The sequence below is a fragment of the Lepidothrix coronata genome, unplaced genomic scaffold (assembly GCF_001604755.1).
Source record: "Lepidothrix coronata isolate B3197 unplaced genomic scaffold, Lepidothrix_coronata-1.0 Scaffold28, whole genome shotgun sequence".
Classification (NCBI taxonomy): domain Eukaryota; kingdom Metazoa; phylum Chordata; class Aves; order Passeriformes; family Pipridae; genus Lepidothrix; species Lepidothrix coronata.
Genome location: NW_016690208.1, coordinates 5,366,051 through 5,386,726, shown reverse-complemented (window position 1 = coordinate 5,386,726; position 20,676 = coordinate 5,366,051). Strand labels below are relative to the sequence as shown.

General features: G+C 44.2%; 1 protein-coding gene across 4 annotated transcripts in view; it reads right to left on the bottom strand.

Moving 5' to 3' along the window:
- DAB2IP (DAB2 interacting protein) overlaps positions 1 to 20,676 on the bottom strand; it is a 196,069-nt gene that overhangs the window by 175,116 nt on the left and 277 nt on the right. For all 4 annotated transcript variants that reach the window (XM_017810161.1, XM_017810158.1, XM_017810155.1 and 1 more), the window contains exon 2: positions 19,946 to 20,042. In XM_017810161.1, coding sequence (XP_017665650.1) covers positions 19,946 to 20,042 — 97 coding nt within the window. The remainder of the gene's footprint in view (positions 1 to 19,945; positions 20,043 to 20,676) is intronic.

The following is a 20,676-nucleotide window of genomic DNA, read 5'->3' as shown; positions in this document are numbered from 1 at the left end:
ATGAACAAAGCTGTTGTGTTGGGACGTGGTGTGAACCCTCCAAGGCTCTCAGTCTGCCTGCTCTGGGCCTCCTCCTCCTTCTTTTCCTTCCTCCATTTATTGTTTCTTGTCTTTTCCTCCCTCTCTCCTTTTTTTGTTTAGAGATTCAGCCAATTGTTGTCCCTCCAGATCAAGCAGCCTCTTCGTTTCAATGGCTTTTTCAGGCTAAATTGCTCCATATGGTCTCTTGAGTTACATGAAATTCCCACAGCAAAATGCAAAGATTTGGAACTAACTTTTGTTTGCTGCTGTCACATGGAAAGTGAAGCTTAAGATAAATGATGGCATACTCTTTCCTCCTGTTTCTAATCTGTTTCTGATTAAAAAAAAAGGCTCATAATAACTCTTTTTTGGGGGATATTACTGTCATTCTTTTTGTTGTCCAGTAACTTCTGATTTCACATTCACTTTTTCAGTTCTCTTCCCTGCTTTAGGCAGAATAAAAACATGAGAACACAGTCTCTGCTCCTTCTCCATTAGTTTTGCCTGAGCCAAGGCCTCAGAAATGGAGAAACCAGCTTTTGCCCCAAGGTTTGCATAGGATTGTTGAGATATCGGTGTGGCTGTGAAGTACATCCAGCAAATGGAATTTCAGACTTGGCTGGAAAGTGAGAAACTTCTCCGAAATCAACAGGAAAAGGAAACAGAAGGTGAAAAGACAGAAAATAAATGCTCATCTTGGCAGGGAAAAGGAGACTGTGAGGTTCAGTCCTGCTATTCACTGCTCTGATGAACGAAAATCCTGACTAATCAATCATCCCTCCTGCACCTCCTCTCCTGACTCCTCCGGTATTTCTCCAATTAGTCCACGTGAGGGTTGTCCTTTGTCTTTTTCACAGAGTATGTTGGGAATCTGGACCAGGAATCAGGAATCACACCAGCTCAGTTCATGGATCCACCACAGCCTGGCCCTCAGGGGCCAATCTCAGCTGCTTCTTCCATTTACCCCGAAACATTTCTGAACTCAGCACAGATGAAGGTCAAATAGAACCAACATTTACTTGCAGCATTTTAGGCAACGTCCCTCTCCTTCCAGACCCCCTTTCCTGGTGGAACAGGCTGGTTTTATAACCAATCTCCTGCAGAGCTGATCTGCTCTAGAGACTCCAGTAAGGTGTGTACAACTTGTTCACCTTTTCCCAAACCTATTAATTTTCTGTATCAGGTCTGACTTGCTGCAGTAACTGCTTTAGATTTGGTTGCTGCTCCTATGACTGTTCAGACATGTGTGTCCTCCTTTCCCTGTGCAATATTATCCCTCTCAAATCTCCAGTCTTCCAAGAGTAACTGAAATTATTACAAGAGTTGGAAGAATTAAAAGCACTTTTTTTTCCTCCTCCTTTTTGGCAGCCTCCTTTTATCTGATTTAGCAGCGTCCTCGTTTGCCTTCTTATTCTGACAAGGAGATACAACAAATTTCTATAATCAGTTCCCATCACTTGATAGAATAATTCCAGTGTCAGATGAAAGTGGCTGTGCCTGATGCTCGGAAATGCCCTTCAGCCTTCCCAGGGTGGGAGATCCCCTCTGTGGGTCTCTGCCATCATCACAAAATCCTCCCTGTGTCCAATTCTCCAGCCACAACGGGCATGTCAGTGAAACAAGTCTGTCCCAGGGTTATGTGAAGTGCCCCTCAGACACTGGAGCAGGGGGTTCAAAGCTCTTTGAGCTCCCATATCAAGCACCAATTTAATTTCCCTTTCTTCATCAATTCTTCATTCTCTCGTGATGTCTTGGCAACATTTTGTTCCCTTCTACATTCATCATTAGCTTCTTTTTTTCTCTTCCTTCCTTTTATATTCCTTTCCCTCCCCATCTGCTAATTTAAAAGGAAATTGCCTGGTATTCAGCATTATCAGCCAATCTGTTTACTCTGCTCTTGTTCCAATGAGGACCATTTCTCACACTCTGAGCTCTGCCTCCCCCCTGCACACCATTATTATCCTCAAAGCCCGTATTCTCCTCCGAGTGCCACCTGGAGAGCCGACTGCCCTTCCAGAGGGACACGGCTTCCAAAACTTTGGTCTCTCTTTTGAAAAGGAGGACAAGGGAACAGAGCTCCCTGGGGGAGCAGTGAGTTGCCCAGATGTTGCCTTCTGTCCCTCCCAGGCAGTCCCAGCACAGCAGGACGTTGGCACACGTGGAAAGGAAAGGTCCTGGCACCATTCTGCCTGTTGGAAGAGCAGCATCCAACCCTCAGATGCCATCCCAGCCAGGGAGAGCATCTCTGTGCAGAACAAGCTTTTCCTTGAGAAGCAGCTTCTCGTGGTCCCAAATCCTCCACTCCCACCTCCTCAGCCCGGCTGTTCCCAGCAGTCCCTCCCTGGAGCACCTCCAGCATTCCAGTTCCACATCCCTGGTTTTGCCCACCCTGCCTTGCTCAGTATTACACAGCTCAGGATTTCATTGCTGGAAATAACACTGACTTTGAGCTCCTGCTCCAACCCTTTAAGACACCAGATGAATAACACCAAGTCTCCTTTGCTCCTTCTCACAGTGGTTAATGCTGGGAGTGAAGTGTTGGAACAGCCCTTGATGGCAACAATATGGAAGTTTTGCATCCTCAGGCACAGCCAGTGCAACTGGTGTTAATGCTGCTGGAAACCAGAGAAACAACTCACAGCAAAGGCTTTGTTAAACCTGCAAATGGCAGAAATCTCCTCTCATGGTCTACTGAGACACTTTAGAGAGACCCCTCCAAAGGGGGCTCACCTCAGGAGTGATGATCCTGCTGAATTATTTTAAATATCAGGATAAACAGAAATGGCACTGAAATATGCATCTGTTTCTATAGAGATGAGATTGGCTGCCAAAAGTGATCTCCACTCTGAAATGTCAGATGTGAATCTACAAAGTGATCAGATTTTTTCAAATTCATAATTAACTTGGCTTTAAATAGAGGAGTTTGGAGTAAATGAGAGAACTGAGATTGCACCTCATCAAATATTATAGTTTGCATTTCAGGTGGATGTTATGAAAATATCTGTGCTGATGTGAACAGAGGTGTGACATCCTCTCTCTGCCCTCAAGCTGGTCCATGGTGAGAGAGGTATTCAAGCACACAGGTAATTTTAAGCAGGTAAGCAAACAAACCTGCTCCAGAGTTGAAGCATTTTACTTAACTGGTGCTTTGATAAAAGCAAGTCTTGTCAAAGTCAGTGAAAGCTCCACAACCTCAAAATGGCAAAGAGCAACTTCTCTGGGGTTAGTTAACCAAAAAATATGAGTGTATACGTATATTTAGCACTTGGGAATTAAAGTAACATTTTTGTATGATCTTGTTACTATTGATACAAATCTTTATGTGCTGAAATCTTGTGACTGAAAAGTAGATCAGAATGATTTTACTGAATATTGGAGCTTGACTTCTTCCCAAGTGCAGGAGGGGATCATGCTGCTGCATTGTATGTTGCTTAGCAATATAATGTGAGAAGCAGCACCACAGTCCTTGACAGCACCATTGTCCATTGAAACGCTTGTGAAATATTACCTGGGTTACATAAAGGTAGCACACAGCCACAGAAAGGAGCATGGAGTTTCCAAAAGGACAAAGAGAAAGGAGGCTGCAAAGAACAGGCATTGCTATTCCAGAGGCAGAAAGGTCTCCCTGGCTGATCTTTCACTCCCTGAATACATGCAGCATAAATTAAAGATGGAGAAATCTGCAAAGTCTCACTCCAGCTATGCTTAGGAATGATCTGCTGGACTGGAGAGGGACTATTCCCTCCCAGTGGAACAGCTCCAAGCCCATGCAAGTGCCTCTGCATTGCTGCCTCACAAAGACCTCCTGCTTTTTGTTCCCAGTTTTTGCTTTGAAGGAAAATTTTGTGCCCTCCTGTCCACCTTCCTCAGGCTGAGCAGAACAAGGGCAAGAGGAGGAGAACTAAGCCAGGATGGGTTTGTCCTACAAACAGGTTACACAACAGGGCCCCATGAGTGTGACAAATGGGAATATCCCCCTTTGGAGGCCTCCCAGCACCCCTGGGTACAGGGACACCCTCTGCACTCCCTGAGCTTGCCTTTCTCTGGTGCCTTTTGCACAGACATGTCAATCTGCTCCTGCTTGATTGGTTTGGACAGGAACAGCCTCTGCCAGGATCTGTCTTCGTGTGTGCCCTGGGATGTTGCTTTGGCCCCTCTTCCAGCCATTCCCCATATTGTGACTAGTGAGAGAGAACAGTCTGGGCAATCTGCTCTCTGACCTTCCCAGAGATCCAGGGCCTGTGCACTGAAGCACACCCAGTGCTGCTCCCTGCCCAGTGCTGGAACACTCTGGCTCTTCAGCATTCCCCTGATCCTCTCTTTTCTCCTGCCTGGTGTCCCCTCTGTTCACCTTTCCTGGTGCAATATTGAAATCACACGGGAATGAGCTGCAGTGACAGAGCTGTGACCGACTCCAAGGGCGATGGATTCCTCCGAGCTGCTGCAGTGGGAGTCCCAACCCCAAGGAGATGGATCCCATCAGACTGACTCCAAACTCCAGGACATTCACCAAGTGCTGTCATCTGAGGAAGCATCAGGCTCATACTCTGACTTGCTCACACGGAACAAACCCCAGATTATGATGGTTCATAAAGACACAGGAGCATATCTGCATCTTAGCAAAGGAGTATTGAATAGACATGACAGATCCTAGGGGCCTTTCCAAGGAACAATTCAATATTCCCTTTTATAGTATTTGGCACAGCACAGAGTTTATTCAGCTTGAATTAACTAATGGATTTGAGCATTCTCTTCAACAAAGAGAAAAGATGTTGAGCTGCACTGACTGCAGGGTTACAGAATGCTCTGGACCAATCTCATAAACTGTCTGCCCACAGAACCTGTGCTGCCTTTTCTCTAAACTCCCAGGCACTTATGGCTCGTATTTCAAAATGAGAATTTCTAAAATGTGCCTCGAACGCTCATTTTTGTTGGTAGATGCATCACCAATAAACTTGGGAAGTTACTTGCCTTTATTAAAAAAGTGAAGGTGGATAAAATAAAAGATGTTGTGCTGTTGGAAGAAACCATGTGAGAGAACCAAACACTTCAGGGTGGCCACTCCCTTCCAACATGCCCACAAATCCCACTGCAGGAACACAGGGAGCAGGGATTTAGGGGAGGACCCAATGCCTGCCCAGAGAGAAGAATCTCTTACAGATTCAGCAGTATTTTCCTGACAGCCTTCCTTTGGCCTTTGAATCATTTCACATTTCTTTGAATGCCTTAATTTGATCCCCCTAACTTAGCTTTTTTAAGCTTCTGACATATTCTTGGTGTTCCAGCCCTGGCTCCCTTTTATCCCATCTGAAATGAAGATCTTTCCTGTGGCCTCTGTGCCTCTAATGGATTTTCTGGTTAAACATAAGTGAATGCATAATTCAGCCAGAAGGTCTTTCATAACAGTGCAGCTTTACAATAGATTAAAAGCAGTTAGCTTTTACTAATACAGGCCCCTTTTTGGAGCTGGTGCTTCAGAGAAGATCAGCAGAGACAGACTTGTGTCTTTATTCCTTGTTTTCATCCTGAGGAGAAGTTTTTCAAACTCACTGGAACTCAAGTTGCTTTAATTTTTTTACTTTAATTTGCAGCTGAGGACCAGCAGAGCTGACTGGCATGATACAACTGAGCTCTTTGCACAAATAATTTTAGCAAGGAGAATAAATAACATCCCTTCTTTTCACAGTCAATTGCTCAGAATAACTTCCAAAGGCTGCCCTTATGGTTCTGACCTCCCTGAGCACGCTGGAAGCACCCAGAAGTGGGGAACAGTTGCAGTCAAAGGGTGAAGAGCAAACCCTTTCCTGGCTTCCTCACAGCTGAGCCCTTCAGGATCAATCAGCATCATTTACTTGGCTTGTCAGTTCACAAACCCATCTGATTCCATCCTTGTGTTTCCCTCTGACTCAGCTAAGCCTTGGCACTAATTCCCTCTGGTCAGAGGATGGAAAACACACCTAAACAACAGCTGGGGATGCATCTGCCTGCAGTTGGAAGTTCAGCAGTGACTGTGGCAGGTGAGGCTCCTCAGCATGTGCAGCTCATGCTCTCCCCAAAAGGCCTTTCCTCTCACCTGGGTTCCCTAAAGTGGCTGCAGAGCAGACCTGGAGCCAAGGGATGGAAGGGGGGCCCCCACTCGTGTCCCAAAGGCTCCTCCCCTGCACAGCAGGAGGACTCAGCACCTTCAGTGCACAGATGACCAACAAGAAGCAGGATTAAGTGATAACAGAGCACCTACACACATGCCAAGGGGACACGAGGGAACAGCTTTTCCCCAAAGACCCCACAGTGAAGTGCAGCAGTGATGGGAACACCGCTGTGCCCTCGGGATTTGGGCAGAGGACATCGAGGCATTAAAACCTTTTCACTGGGATTATCTGAAGAAACCAGTTTGGGCACCGGTGCTCGTGGCACACTTTGGTGCCACCTTTTGTTCCCCCATAGCAAAGGCTGAAACTCCCTCTTGTGGGGGATTTGGGAAGATCCCCTCTGGAACACAAACACCACGGCAAGAAATCCATTCCTCTCTTTTCAGTCTTCCCTTTTTCCCACACTGTGTCCCCTGACCCTTCCAAACAGGCTGGGCAGGTCCATCCTTGGAGCATTTCAATACCAGACAAGACAGAGCCCTGAGCAACCTGATTTGACCTTGGAGCTGCCCCCGTTTGAACGGGAGGTTGGAGAAAGAAGTATGGGATCATATTAGGAACTTCATACTCCTTTTCTTTAGTTCCAAACGAAGTTGACATCATCATCTGTTGAAGACTTTAGGCCAATTACTACAGGAAACATGGAAATGTACTTCAGTGTCCTCATTCCCAAGACAGATGGAGAGAGGCTAAGGATGGAACAGAAGAACAAATAAATATCCAAGATCAAGCTGAAGTATCAAGAGTCTCTCCTGTCTGTGCCCTGAAGGAACCACAAACTGCAACCTCAGGTTCTGCTGAATTACCATTTTGATTCACCACAGCCGAATCCTTAAAATACCAACACGGTTCTGAGCATCAATATTTACTTTCTAAAGCCAACTAAACAATCCATCTACACAGTTTTACATCCCCAAGCCTCAAAGCACTTTGCAAAGTCAGAGGAGCACTGCAGGTCCTCAGAGGTTACAATTGTTTGCTGGCAGTTATGAGCTGAGGCGAGTGCCTGGATCCTGGGCTTTGCTGTGGAGCTCAAATCATCCCATGAAAGTTCAGCTCAGTCACTTTGGGCTCATCATAATGAACATTTGATGAGATGGCAGAGATGGAGGCAGAAGACACAAAGGCAAAACAGAATTCACCACTCAGGAAATGTTCCCATTCAGAGCCTGTGTATAAGAATAAATTCAAGAAATAAAAAGAGCATTTCAGTCATTTCTTGCAATGAAGGTTTATAACATCATAAACAAGGTCCTGAGGCCGTGGTATCAGATGCTGTCCCAGTACAGCTGTACCCCTCTCTTCCTTACATTTTTAACTGGAGTCAACTGCCCGTCCTTGAATTTATTTTTAACAGCCAGCAGTCATTTCAGCTGTGGGGAAAGGGCACTGTGAGTACACACAAACACACTGCAGTGGGAATGAATAAAAGAAGAAGACATGCAGATCCTTCCAGCTTGGATCCCATTCATAAATGAAGTGCAGCCCTCATCCTCTGCAGTTATGTAACACGGAGTGCAGTGGTAATTATGGGGAGTGTTTCCTCTTGGCAGATGGAGGTTTTGCAGCTTCCTCACCTTGCTCTGCTCTGCAGTTTCTGGATTGTGCCCTGACCTTCTGTTCAACTGCATTCACCCTGTCAAACCTTCCAGGGCAATTCAGTCCCCTGATCCTGCTCCAGTGCCAGTGAGCTGCATTTCTGTTCCCACATCCCACTCCTGATGCCGTCTGTTTGTCCTTCCAGCCACGGCAGGTGGGACATTGTGCTTGTCCTGAGTTCCCTTTGATGCTGAATTTTCCCACTCCCAAAATGAACAGCATATTTGTCCTACTGTTTAGGGGTTTCTCCCCTTTACTTTCCACATCTCTGACAGGTGAGTTGACTGCACAGGAATGGCCAAGTTCAGTTGGATCTCAAATGGAAAAACACAGTTGTGAGGAAGCAGCACCCCTTTGCCTGGGATCCCAGGACACAGTTAAAAGAGGTTCAGTCCCACAGAGCACTGGCTCTTCTTGGTTTGTACCATAATTAGAATACTGATTTTTACACAGATCTTTGAATTCACTGCATTTTTTCCATGGAATTTCACTCCATGTTTTCCATAATGCAGACACTGAGCAGTTTCCCCCTATAATAATAATAATAATCCCAAACAGGTACAGCTATTTATAGAGGCTGGAGACGTTCCCTCTTCTTAAAACTCCACTTCTTGTAAGCACATCCTCAAATTGCACCAGAACTTTAATACAGGTTTAAACCACCCACTGGCACAGGTCTTATTTCTAAAACATTTTTTAATTGCCAACAAGAAAATAATTTATCATTTCCAAAAGGTTCTGATGGCACCCAAGAGCAACAGAAACAGGAAGAAATCTCTAAAGTGACAAATTATTTTTTAAAAGCAACAATGAAATCCAGAGGTGGGGGGGTTTGTGCACAGGGCAAATTCTTTGCTCAGCAGAACCAAAATCTTTTTTACTGCAGAGGTTGTTCCACTATAACAGAGAACATTTGGCTTGAAGCTGATGGGAAAGGTGGGTTTACAGTTTGGTATTAAAGGACAATCAGTGACTGGAGAACACAATGAGCAAGACAGCCCCTGATATGAAATGCTACTTGTCAAGCTTGACATTTTATGTCTCTATTTATATCAGTCTCGAGGAGATGGAGTTTGCTGGCTGTAAATCCCAGCCATTAAAGCAGGATGGAACCTGCTGGAAAAGTTTGTGGCTGGGTTTAATTGGGCTGTATTTATCATTAGCATTATGGTCTTTAACATTCAACCTACTGACATTATTTTTCTCCTTCAAGCCTTTCTAACTCCTCCAGTGCCATAAAGTCTTGCCAGGAGTTTTTTGTTCCTGTTTTTTGGAGTGAATTCCCTGCCCCCTGCCCCCTTGGCTTCCAGAGTGAATTATAAGACATAATTTAAGTTTTAATTAAAGAATTTTATCAATGATAAGCAGAGAAACAGAACTAATATCACTGATGAAAGGGACAAGATTTTTCTGACAAAGAGGTTCTTGTCATGCCAGCAGATATTAGGAAAACCAAAGTGGTTCCTAATGGGAGCACAGGAGGAAATAATTTAATTTTCAGCTGAAACACTTTGGGTTTTCTCCGTACTAATTAATGTTTTCAGACTATATTCAAGTACACCTTAAAATATTTTGGAAGAAAACTAAGGAAAAAAAGAGAAACATTCAATCATGCCCCAGAGCTCCCTAGGCCTAGGTAGAATTTTTAATCTGTGCATAACAGTAAAAGTTTCTCATTTTCATGTTTCCCTGCAATCACAGCAGAAACAAATGTTAAGCCTAATGTCCCCAGCAGCAGTGAGGCTCATTAGGTACAAGTTGCACCATTTCAGCAGCAAAAACAATACATTTCTCTGTGATTTACAGAAGCCAAAACTCAGCCGACTGCTCAGGTCTCTCCCCTGTTGTGTTACAGCTCAAAAATTTGCAAATGGACGTTTAAAACACGTTTGAAAACAAATTGTGTCTGAGTGTACATCTTGTTTACAAGAACAAACCACTGAAGCTGAGTAATAAAACTTGGAGAAGTGCATTTTATAGTGGAAACACTGGCAGGACTTTAATGACTTCAGTGTAACTGGCACCTCCGGACAGACTGTTCAGCCACTGCCAGTGTGTTTGAAACCAAAGGAGAAACCCATACAGCGAGAAATAGAAACATAAATCCCTTCCAAATGCAAGATGACTTCAGCTGAGAAAGTTTGCAACCCATTAAGACAGTCCTGTGATGAAAGGAGAGGCAGGCAGTGGGATTTCCCCCATTGTCCGTGTTGGTTCCAGTCTAACCAGAGCCAGAGGGAGCTTTAAACAACTTAATAAGGAACGAGACCTCAAGTCTTTCACAAACTGAGCAAAAATAGTAATTTAGGAAATCACTTGCAGACTTGGAAGGAAATGCATGTTCAGCTTGTGGGTGAGGAGAGATTCACCCCACTGCCCACTCCCTGGGGACAGGCAGCAAAACAGAACAGAAAGAGGTGCAGGATCAGGAGGGGCCAAACAATCCCTGACCTGATGGACTTCAGGTGGCTGTGGGGAGTTTTCTCCAGCAGGGAGAGAAGCAGTGAGCTGGTCACCCCCTCCCTGCAGGTCTGGGGGGCAATAACACACTGCCCCAGAGCCCTCAGCTGGCAGAGTTCATGCAGGAGGGGAATCCAAGAGTGGAACCACCCCAGAGACCCCTGTGGGTGCACTGCAGGAGCTGCTCAGCAAACAGGAACAATCCAGGCAGGAAAACCTCTGCATCCAAGGGATGTGAGGCACAGGGGAACCAGGATGGGCTGAGAGGGCTCCACTGCTCCTCTCAGCCAGATCAATTAATCCATCTCCCCATGAACTCCAGGTCTGTGGCACGGTCACAGTGTGTGACCCACAGCCACACTCCCCCAGGAACAAGGACAGACCAATCCTGAGACAGCAGGAGAATTTTGGGAGGCACAGGGACACCATTCCTGGCTTGAACCAGGACAAGACAAAGGCCAAGGAGATGGCACCGGACCTGGAAGGGAGCAGAAGATGTCAGGGACTCTTTTATGCTGCCACTGTGAATTGATCACCAGTAAACACAGTTATTGGAATCACAGCACAGTTCCCTCCTGCCTCGTGGTGTTCCTTGGAGATTCCTTCCTAAAGCCAGGCCCTGCCCAGTATTTGGAAGCTGATGTGAGTAAAATGCAAGGAAGGAGACCCTAACAGAAAACCAGCCACTTTTCACCAACATCCACACTGCAGACACAAAGTACTTGCTTCTAATTCACCCAGTTCAACTAAAAAAAATATAAATAGATACCAAAATAGCACTGAAGTCAGATTAGGATGTTTTACATATATACCACACTGCTCTCATGTTGTAAATGAAAATAGCATCTGTTACTTAAGTAAAATAATTAACAGTAATAATCCTAAAAAAAGGTTTTTTGCTAAACAAGTTTCAAAATATAGCAAAAATCAGGCCAGTGGGGAGTCACAAAGTAGCATATCTGTCACAAAACTTGTAAAAAAAAACCTTTATAGCTTCTTGGGGCTCCCTCCTGCTACTTTAGCTATGACTAATAAGAAGAGATGTACTCAATATGAAATTGTCCTGCCGAAGCAGTAGAAATAAAAGTAAAATATTTCCTTCACAAAGCACACCAGAAAGGGCTCTATGATCAGATAATCAGCTGCTCAACAAACACTGCACAGAGACAAGCAATAAAAGTCACTGACTAAAGAGTGTCTTGACAGCTCTAAAGAAAGCTTAAGTAAAAGCTTCCACAAGCAGTGCTTTATTAGAGATTTACTAAATATAGCAACAGCCACTTGAAAAGTTTATCATCATATCCAGTCATTTAAATGTAGTCATCAAATTTATCCAACCTCCTAACCAACTAGAGGGAGATAGTCAGAGGCCAGAATGGTTTAATCATCTCTATTTTCTTTCCAAACAATGTTATTGCTGGCCCTGGGGGGTAAACACTTTGTTGTAAGTCTTCTGTTCTGTTATATAATATTGCACATAATATATTTGGAATTACTGTGGCAATTTCAGCTCAGTCAGGACTTGTGCTGGTTGTACTGAGGGTGGGGGTAACTCCTAAAATATCCAGAAGATTTAGAGGCTGAGGAAGTCACAAGGCAGAGTCTGAGCTCTCAGAGTAAAGCCCAGTGGTCATTAAGGTTGGTGATTCTGTGCTCAATAAAGTCCTGGGAGTAACCTGCAGAATGGGTCTGAAACCCCTGGGAATTCCCTCTCTACCCACCTGGGACAGGGGCAGGATCAACCTGACCCCTCTGGGCTTGGGGAGTTGGCTCAGCTGGACTCTGCAACCACATTAGAAACCAGGGAAGGGAAAAAAAGTCTCTTCTAACTTGGCAAGGTGATAATTAATCCTTTCCAAGCCCTCTGTCAGCAATTTACCTTTCTGGAATCCTGCACTGCCACCCCAAATTCTGGGGAGAATGCAGACAGAAGTGAGAGGGGAATTACAAAGGGCAGAAATGCAGGATAGCCCTGAGCTCATTTTTCTCTTTGGAGCTGTGAACAGTCACTGGGATAATTTCACCACCTGGCTTAAACAGCCACTCATTATTTTACGTTGTTCAGCTGCTGGCACTGGCCTGGCTCTGTTTGCTTTTGTACAATGGAGACAGTAAATTTTTCTCCCATTAAACCACTGTCTTTAAAATTATATAAACTCTTCTTAATTACTCCTTTTATTTTGTGCTAGAGCTCCAAACACCTGGTGTGCTCCACTCAATCCATTTAAAGGAACAAATCAGACGAGCCAAAGGAGAAATATTTCATTTCCAGTACCAAGCACTCGTGTCAGGATGAAAAATCCTGAACTTTAGGGTTGCCTGGTAGCTGCTGTTGGAAACAGTGCTCTCTACATTATATTCCACACTTTACTTGTGCAACATTATTTCCTCATCCCCCAAAGGAAAGTAGCAGCAAACAGGGGAAACAATTCAACAAAAGATGAAGAGCCAAAGCAAGAGGAAGGAGACTGCAGGTAGCTCTGAGTTTCCTGGGGAGGTGGGGAGAAAGAAAATTCCTTAACTTGGAAACAAATTTCTACTGTTTTCCATGTTACTCTTCAATTTAAAGCATCAATCCAGAGAATTATACTCAGTGTAAAACAATCCAAGTAGTTCCTGAACTGCAGTGTGGGTACAACACTGGCTTTAATTACCTCAGTAAAAAGCAAATAGCAGTTCCCAGACACACTGAACTTTTTAAGTGCCTTCCAAAACAATCCTCATCATTCTAAATTACTAAAAGTGGTCTTCAAATCTCAAGAAGAGTTCTGAAATTCCAAATATCCCATTTGCTTATAGGCAAACATAATTTTTTTGTGTGTAATATGTTCTTATTTCTTCATCTAATTTGCAACTGAAAGAAACATTTAAGTTAATTTATGCTCTTTTCAAAAATGTTTCTCTTGTATTTTGGGTCAGGTTGTTTAATAATTTACTCACATCTATGCAAGAGAAAGAGAGTAAACAAGGCTATTTTCTGCATACCTGCACTGTATTCCCAAAGTATTCATTCCACTCCTATAACCTCCACCCACACCTTCCCTCTGCTGAGATTTTACAACACATGCAGGAGGTGCAACGTGTGTAAAAGGGGAGAGTCAAACCTCAGGTTGTGTCTTGGCTGCAGAACCATCTGTTGCTTTGTGAGAACCCCTGACTGTGCAGAGGGTGTGACTGCTCTGGTGTGGGAGTGCAGACAGCACCTATTCTACTCAGATTGCCTCAATTCAGTGTTTGCCCTCATTACAGCACAAGTAAAAAATACATGTGTTGCTTCATTTGCTCTAGCAGTCAATATTAGAAGACAGCCAAAGATGAAGATGCCTCAGTCTCAACCAATTACAAACATCACCATATGCTTTGTTCATAATGAAGGCATTTGTATGGCCCTGGAACTGGGAGGGAATTAATCACAGCCGACTCCTGAACCAACACTTGATTAGTGAGAATCAGTCTCTGCCGTGAACCACTGAGAGCTCTGCTAGAAAGGGAGGGTGAATAGATGGTGCATAATGAATTCTAAGGCTGTGAACTGATCTGTGTTGATTAAGAAAGTGAAATCAAGTGAATAAAAGCAGGGACAGAAATAGCACAAGTGAATCCCAGCTTTGGGCTCTGACCAGCACGTTCCACCACGAATGAACTGTTCAGTCTGGGCTCGTCCCCACAGCCCAGGGCATGGGGTCTGCTCAGCACCAGGGGGGACAGAACATTCCAGCTGCCACAGGGGAGGTCTGGGTGGGATATTGGGAAGGAATTCGTCCCTGGGAGGGTGGGGAGGCCCTGGCACAAGTTGCCCAGAGAAGCTGTGGCTGCCCCATCCCTGGAAGTGTCCAAGGCCAGGTTGGAGCAGCCTGGGCTGGTGGAAGGTGTCCCTGCCCAGGGCAGGGGGTGGCACTGGATGAGCTTTGAGGTCCCTTCCAACCCAACCCATCCTGGGGTTCTACACTGACCAGAGGCCAACACCAAGAGGCCACTGGGGTAGCTGGGCTCTAGGGCTGCAGTGCCATGGCCCAGGAGGGCAGGGAGGACATCCAGCAGCAGGGAAGGAAGGAATCAGAAAGGGAATGAGGCAGGACTGGAAATCCCCAGAGACGGGCACAGGAAATTTCCACATCCTATGACCAGCTCTGAGATGTTAATGCTCTGACACTCAGACCCAGCACAAATAATTAAATATTTCAACAACAACAGCAGCTGAATGGAAAGTTACACCAACCCACTGAGTGCTGAGCTGCAGCTTCTCCCCAGCAGTGTCCTAAAAATCTCATCATTAAAGGCAGTGATTAAGACAGAAATGTCACCTTACATTTATAAAGCCATTTTCATCCTGAAGCACTTCATTAACTATCTTTCCAAAGATCACTTTGCAATACTGATTTTGCTGTATTTCTCCTCTGTCTACCCAATCACAAAAAAGAGGCAGATTGTACCCTTTTTAGAATCCATCAGATAAAACCTTAAACTGAGGTTTCCATAGAAACACATCATGGGTCTCTCAGTTTCTCTATCAAACCTGTTCATAAACTTTCAGCTTTACTTAATGCTAGATTTTCAAAAACACCAATTAGCTCCTTCATTTCATTTAAGAGTTGGACTCAATGATCTTACAGGTCTTTTCCAGCCTAAATGATTCTATGATTCTATAAAGAGCCAAGGGAAGAACAGCAGCTGCCACGGACAGGGGAGCAACAGGGAAAATTGTGGTTTTTGGTCAACTAGTAAAATCTCTGAGTGTCAGTCAAGTCCCATTTGCACTTAAAATCTCCTGTCAAAGGTTGTTATGGAAATTTGAGCCTCACAAGAAACCCTGACTATGGAAAAAACCAATGTCATGCAAATGATGAACACAGGGCTGGGACATTTCAGGAATATTCTGACACAAACATATGACTTGTCACAGTCTATTGCCCCTGAGCCCTGGCTCAGAGTCAAGTTTGTTGTGAATAACAAATGAAGTGATACAAATGTTTTCTTAACATTTCCTTCAGTTCTCCCCTGAATCCAGCACAGTTGAATCGCTGCTGCCAGAAATGTATTTGCAGTAAAATACATCTTCAGAGCTTTGTTACTTAAAATACATCCTCAGAGCTTTGTTACTTCTCTCATCAGATTTAGGTTGTATTGTTTATCCTGAAATGCTTTCAGTGTCTTTCACAGTTATTCTGGTTTAAAATATAGACCTGTTAAACACAGAGTGAAACGTGCAGCACTTCAGCATCTTATTATTTTTTCAGCACTATAATCTCTTATTCTGCAACTAAATCCTTCAAGCATGCCAGTGTTCTGGAGTGCAGTGCTGCTCCTTAATTCCAGGGATGTGAGAGCTACAAGTGCTAAACCCTCCAGGCTGTGGAAGTGTGAGACAAACTCGTCATTTCAGTGACACACTGCAGCAGAATTTCTTCTGAGCCCGAGTTTCTGGAGCAGCAAAGTGACATTGCACTGCTGCTTCCGGGCACCTTGATGGCTCTGCCTTGTTCTGGCACGTTTGCTGGGTTTGTGTGTGTTACCTCAGGCTCTCTCTGTTTTGTCAAACACAAACGCTCTCTTTTGCCAAACCTACAGAAGCAAAGAAATCATTATATTGAAAAATCAAAAAAGAGCACTGGGCTGCCCAGATGGATCCTGGGTAAAGCAGAACTGACAAGTGAAGGCTCTGCACACACGACCAGCATGGGAAACGGGAGAAGGGCTTCTCCTGCAAGACACTTATCTGGGAGCGCTGGGAAATTTGGAAATTTCAAATTGCTACATTCTTTTTTATTTTTTTTTCCCTTTTATTTTCTGTTCTCTGACATTTCCTTCTGTCTCCTGGCATTTCAGCACAAAGCCAGCAAAGCTGGTTCCTAAATCCCTCTCCCCACAGCTTCCAGCCAGAGGGGGAGAAGTGTGGTGTGGGGAGAAGTGTGGTGTGGGGAGAAGTGTGGTGTGGGGAGAAGTGTGGTGTGGGCAGCAACACACCAGCCCAACCTGGCCCCAGGGCTGTGACAGAGACCTCAGACTGCTAAAAACTCCTGGAAACTCAGTCCTCTGCCCCTCTGAGCCATAGGAAACACTTCAGAAAGCAAGAATTATTTCCAGTGTATTCCCTGTAAGCAAATACAGTTTAATTTGACTTTGATTTGTATTTGTGGAGCCAAATATCCCTTAACAGAATGTAGGGGAGAATTTAAGGGAGTCAGCTTTGTAGAATTTCCTAGATTTCTAAAATGCACACAGTGCTCAGAGAGAGTTTGTCAGTAAAAGTATTTGCTGAAAATTTGACCAGATTTTCTTGATATTTGTCCTAATGAAAGCATTTCAGGTGAGGAAAAAAAAAAAGCAGATTATTTTCCATACTACTTTGTTTCAATGTCCCCGTGGGGCAGACAGACTGCTGTGCCCCTGGTTTATCCTGTTAAATACATGTACAGCAGCCACAAAAACTCAGGCTTCCCTCAGGACAAGCTTTGCTCTGAGTGGAGTTTTATATGTATTCTCTAAGTGTAAACAACATAAAAATAATGAACCTCCCAGACTCAAAGCTATTTTAAACTATGTGTCTTTTAGTGTGGGAGAAATGATTCTGTTTAAAGGACCCTGATTTAAGAACATTCCTATTTTGGGATTATTACCCACATATACATGTTCCACTTCCACTGAAAACAAATAGTCCCAGGATATAAAAATAGGCAACTAAATGAAATGCAGGCTTTTCTAGCGTGGGAAATGTTTGTTGAACTTGCATTCTGGGTTTGATTACTTTAAAATGTTTAAGGAGAGACTGATTCAAAGCAGTGCTCTTCAGATTAAAGTTAAAATACATGTAGGACAGCCCTCCTGCAAATATGTAATGGTAAGTGAAAAAGTTCTCCAGAGAATTAAAAATCCAACCAAGTATTTAAACACACACATAGCAAGAATACAGGAGGTGTCCTGACATACTTCAAGTTAAGTTCACCCTTAAACACTCTGAGTGGCAAACAGCAATGGAAAACAATGTCAGAGTCCCTTAAAATGGATTGTAAACTGGGAAACCCCACAGTATAATAAAGGACAGTAACACACCTCGTTCCCAAAGTGTCGTGTATCATCCCTGTGGGAAGCTGACAGCACTTTAGGAGGTCAGAAGAGCACGTGCATAACTGAAGTTTCACATAAAATTTAGTGCAATAGACCAGCTCCAAACATAATTGGGAAGCTGAACGTTCCACATCCAGCGACGTTTTAAGAATCAAAGACAGCATCAGGAATAGCCTTTGCCATTATTCCATAACCATTAGGGACTAATGCTTTAGAAAAGACTGAGGTGACAAAAATCAATGTCCTTGATACATGCTTCAAACAAGGCTGACACCCAACGGCAGCTTCGTGCACTGCTGAGGGTTTGCTGCTTCCCCAAAAAATCACAGGATGGTAAACAACACGTGGTAAAGAAATATCCTGATTGTAGAGTATTGCCCTCTGTGTCCAAGGCTGGTGCACCCCACACAAATCCTCCCTCTAATTAACTGCCCACCAGATACATTGGAATTCAAGGAAATATTAAATAAACCAGGCTTCACTACAGAGCAGTAATGAGGAGTCACTGTTGCCAGGAACTTCCATATTTGAAATCAAACTGACTGCTGGAAATGATAAGGGAAATTTTTCTCTTCCTAAATCCTAGAGATTAATAAATCCATTTGCAAGTCCATTGGGTTCTTCTAGTTTCCTCCTTTAGTTATTGAACCAAAAACTAGGAGAGAAGATGTTCCGATATTACTTTTTAGCAAAGAGGAAAAGGGAAGGGGAAAGGAGAGCTCCCGCTCCGGGAAGGGTTCCAGGAATGCCGTGTGGAAGCGCACCTGGATGGCAGCAGGTGGCAGCAGTGCCCCGGAGCAGAGCAGCGTCCGTGCCCAGCACCGCCCTGGGCTCTGTCCAAGGGCCCTGGCACACGGCCAGGGAGTCAAATCCAGGGAATGCGGGCCCGTCTAAAATTAGAGAGACGCTTCCTCTTCTTTAAGCAGAAGGCCAACGGAACTGTGTGCATCCAGCACACCTCGTGTATTGCTGAAGGAAGGTTCCCAGCTCCACGGAGGATAAAGCTCTTAATTGCTCGTTTTTCACTTTAATGAGAGGGCAGATGAATAGGTGCTTCCTCTTCCTTGCTGAAATAAGGTAAACCAGTGCTGCACATTTTTTAATGCTCAATTCATGTTAATTTTCAAAGCACTTGCAGAATCAGAGAATCATTATCTTAGATTTTTCCAGTGCCAAATTTGCTGTGGATGACAAGGATTCATCACAGCTTATCTCCTCTTTTCACAGAGCCTGTCCCTCCCATTTCCAGCACATCCTTCCTTCCTTATCTATGTTGATACACTCTATACAGTCTATTTGCCAGAAGACCCAGGTCAACCAACTGCTGGAATCCCACAAATTCTAATTTAATTAAAACATCAGGATATTTACTGCTCAGGGACAAAAATCAAATTGCATTGCAAGTTTCTTTGTGGTATTTGAGAACTGCATGGGGATGACAAATGGAGCCTACACAGAATGATTATTTATCAGTTCTCATTTGGACAGCTCAAAAGCTCTCTCTTCCTTTTACATGTTTCAAAAACTATGTTAAACGTAGACAGCAGTTTGGGACATATTAGCATTTCTGTCCATCTTTCTTATGGATGGTTTGCACAGCAGGGAAATGGAAAGAGACACGGAATCACTGAGGTTGGAAAAGACCTGTAAAACCATAGAGTTCAAATTTCAGAGAAGCATCTCAGCCAAACCACCTCAGACATTACCTTGCTGCTGCACTGCTCCTGGTCAGGCACTTGAGCAGGACGTAGAAACGCTGCTGGTGGAACCACTTTCATCCACAGTGGTTTATCCACTGCACCTACCCCATGGATAAAGACCCCCTGTGGTTGTTTTATTTCCCAAGAGAACAGGCAAACTCACACAAGATTGTAGACACCAGGACACAAATACTGAGGAATTCCTAACATGAGAACAGTAGGTGTCAGCACTCAAATGCATTAATAGCAACTGTCCACAAACATGCTGAGTGAAGAGAATGGACAGAAGGAATTTTATAAGGTCACTCAGGGATCTTGAGGCAGATTTAGTCTTTAGTTTCATATATTGCTCATCTGGATCAGTCTGAAATCAACAGGCACAAGTGGCAGTAGGAGTTCACAGCAGCACTAGAAGGAGTGTTCATTAGATGTCTGACTCTTTCTGGAGAAAGTATTGGTCTTTCCCTGATGCTGCTCATATCATTGGCATGGTGTATGAACCATGACTGCATTTAGCATTCAGTGCTCCACTCATGGCTCCATCAATCATGCTGCTCTGCTACATAATGGACAGCAAAATTCAGGCTGCCCATTTAGGCTCTTCCAAGGAAGAGTCTTACACAGAATAAAATCAACACTGAAAATAAATGTGTGTATTTTAGCAGTCTAACACTGCTTTTGCTCATAGGCTGCAATGTGTTTTATGAAGAAGGCAGTAATTATACACTGTCAGTACAGCAGCACGAGAGATATGAGTCTGCACGTGTCCCTCCCTGCCTACTAATTACCAACATCCCACAGAGAAATAAAGGTTAAAGAATAGCCAGGGTTCATTTGCAGTCCTCGTAACTCACACTGATGTAGAACTCAACCTTGGAACTCTTGTGAAATGCAACAATCTTTACAGCACCTGGTAATGTAATGGTGTGTGATGATGTGCTCTGCACCCACCTTGTCTCTGTGGGATGGACTTTGTAGGGAGGCAGCAGAGATCACAACCTTGGCATCTTCCAAAAGGGGTGAAAGCTCCAAAGTCTCCATCAGCATCCTGCAATTTGAGGAAGAAAATCAATAAAACTTGAAACTTGAGATGAATTTTCGAAAAGCAGAGGTTTTTTCCCGCAGAATTCCCTTCCAATTTGGACACATACTTCAGCATGATGACAGAAAGAAATATGGTGTGCATTAGCATATTATTCCTCAAATGGAGCAGTTAAAAGGTAGATTTTATTAGCTTGAAAGCTGCTCCTTATTCAGTTTTTCATGTGAGACCATACCTCACCCATTAAAAATTATTACTTTCATGGAATCACAGACTGGCCAGAGTTGGAAGGAATCTTAAAGTTCCTCTCATTCCAAACCCCCTACAGGGACACCTTCCACTATCCCAAATTGCTCCAAGCCCTGTCCAGCCTGGCCTTGGACACTTCCAGGGATGGGGCAGCCACAGCTTCTCTGGGCAACCTGTGCCAGGGACTCACCACCCTCATTTACTGTAAAAAACTTCTTCCTTATATCTAAACTAAATTGACCCTCATTTAGTTTAAACCCAATCTACCTTATCCTGTTGCAGCAGGCCCTGCTGAGGACTTCGTACGCCTCATTTAGACACTGGAAGGAGCTCCAAGGTTACCCTGGAGCCTTCTCCACTCCACGCTGAACAACCCCAGCGCTCTCAGCCT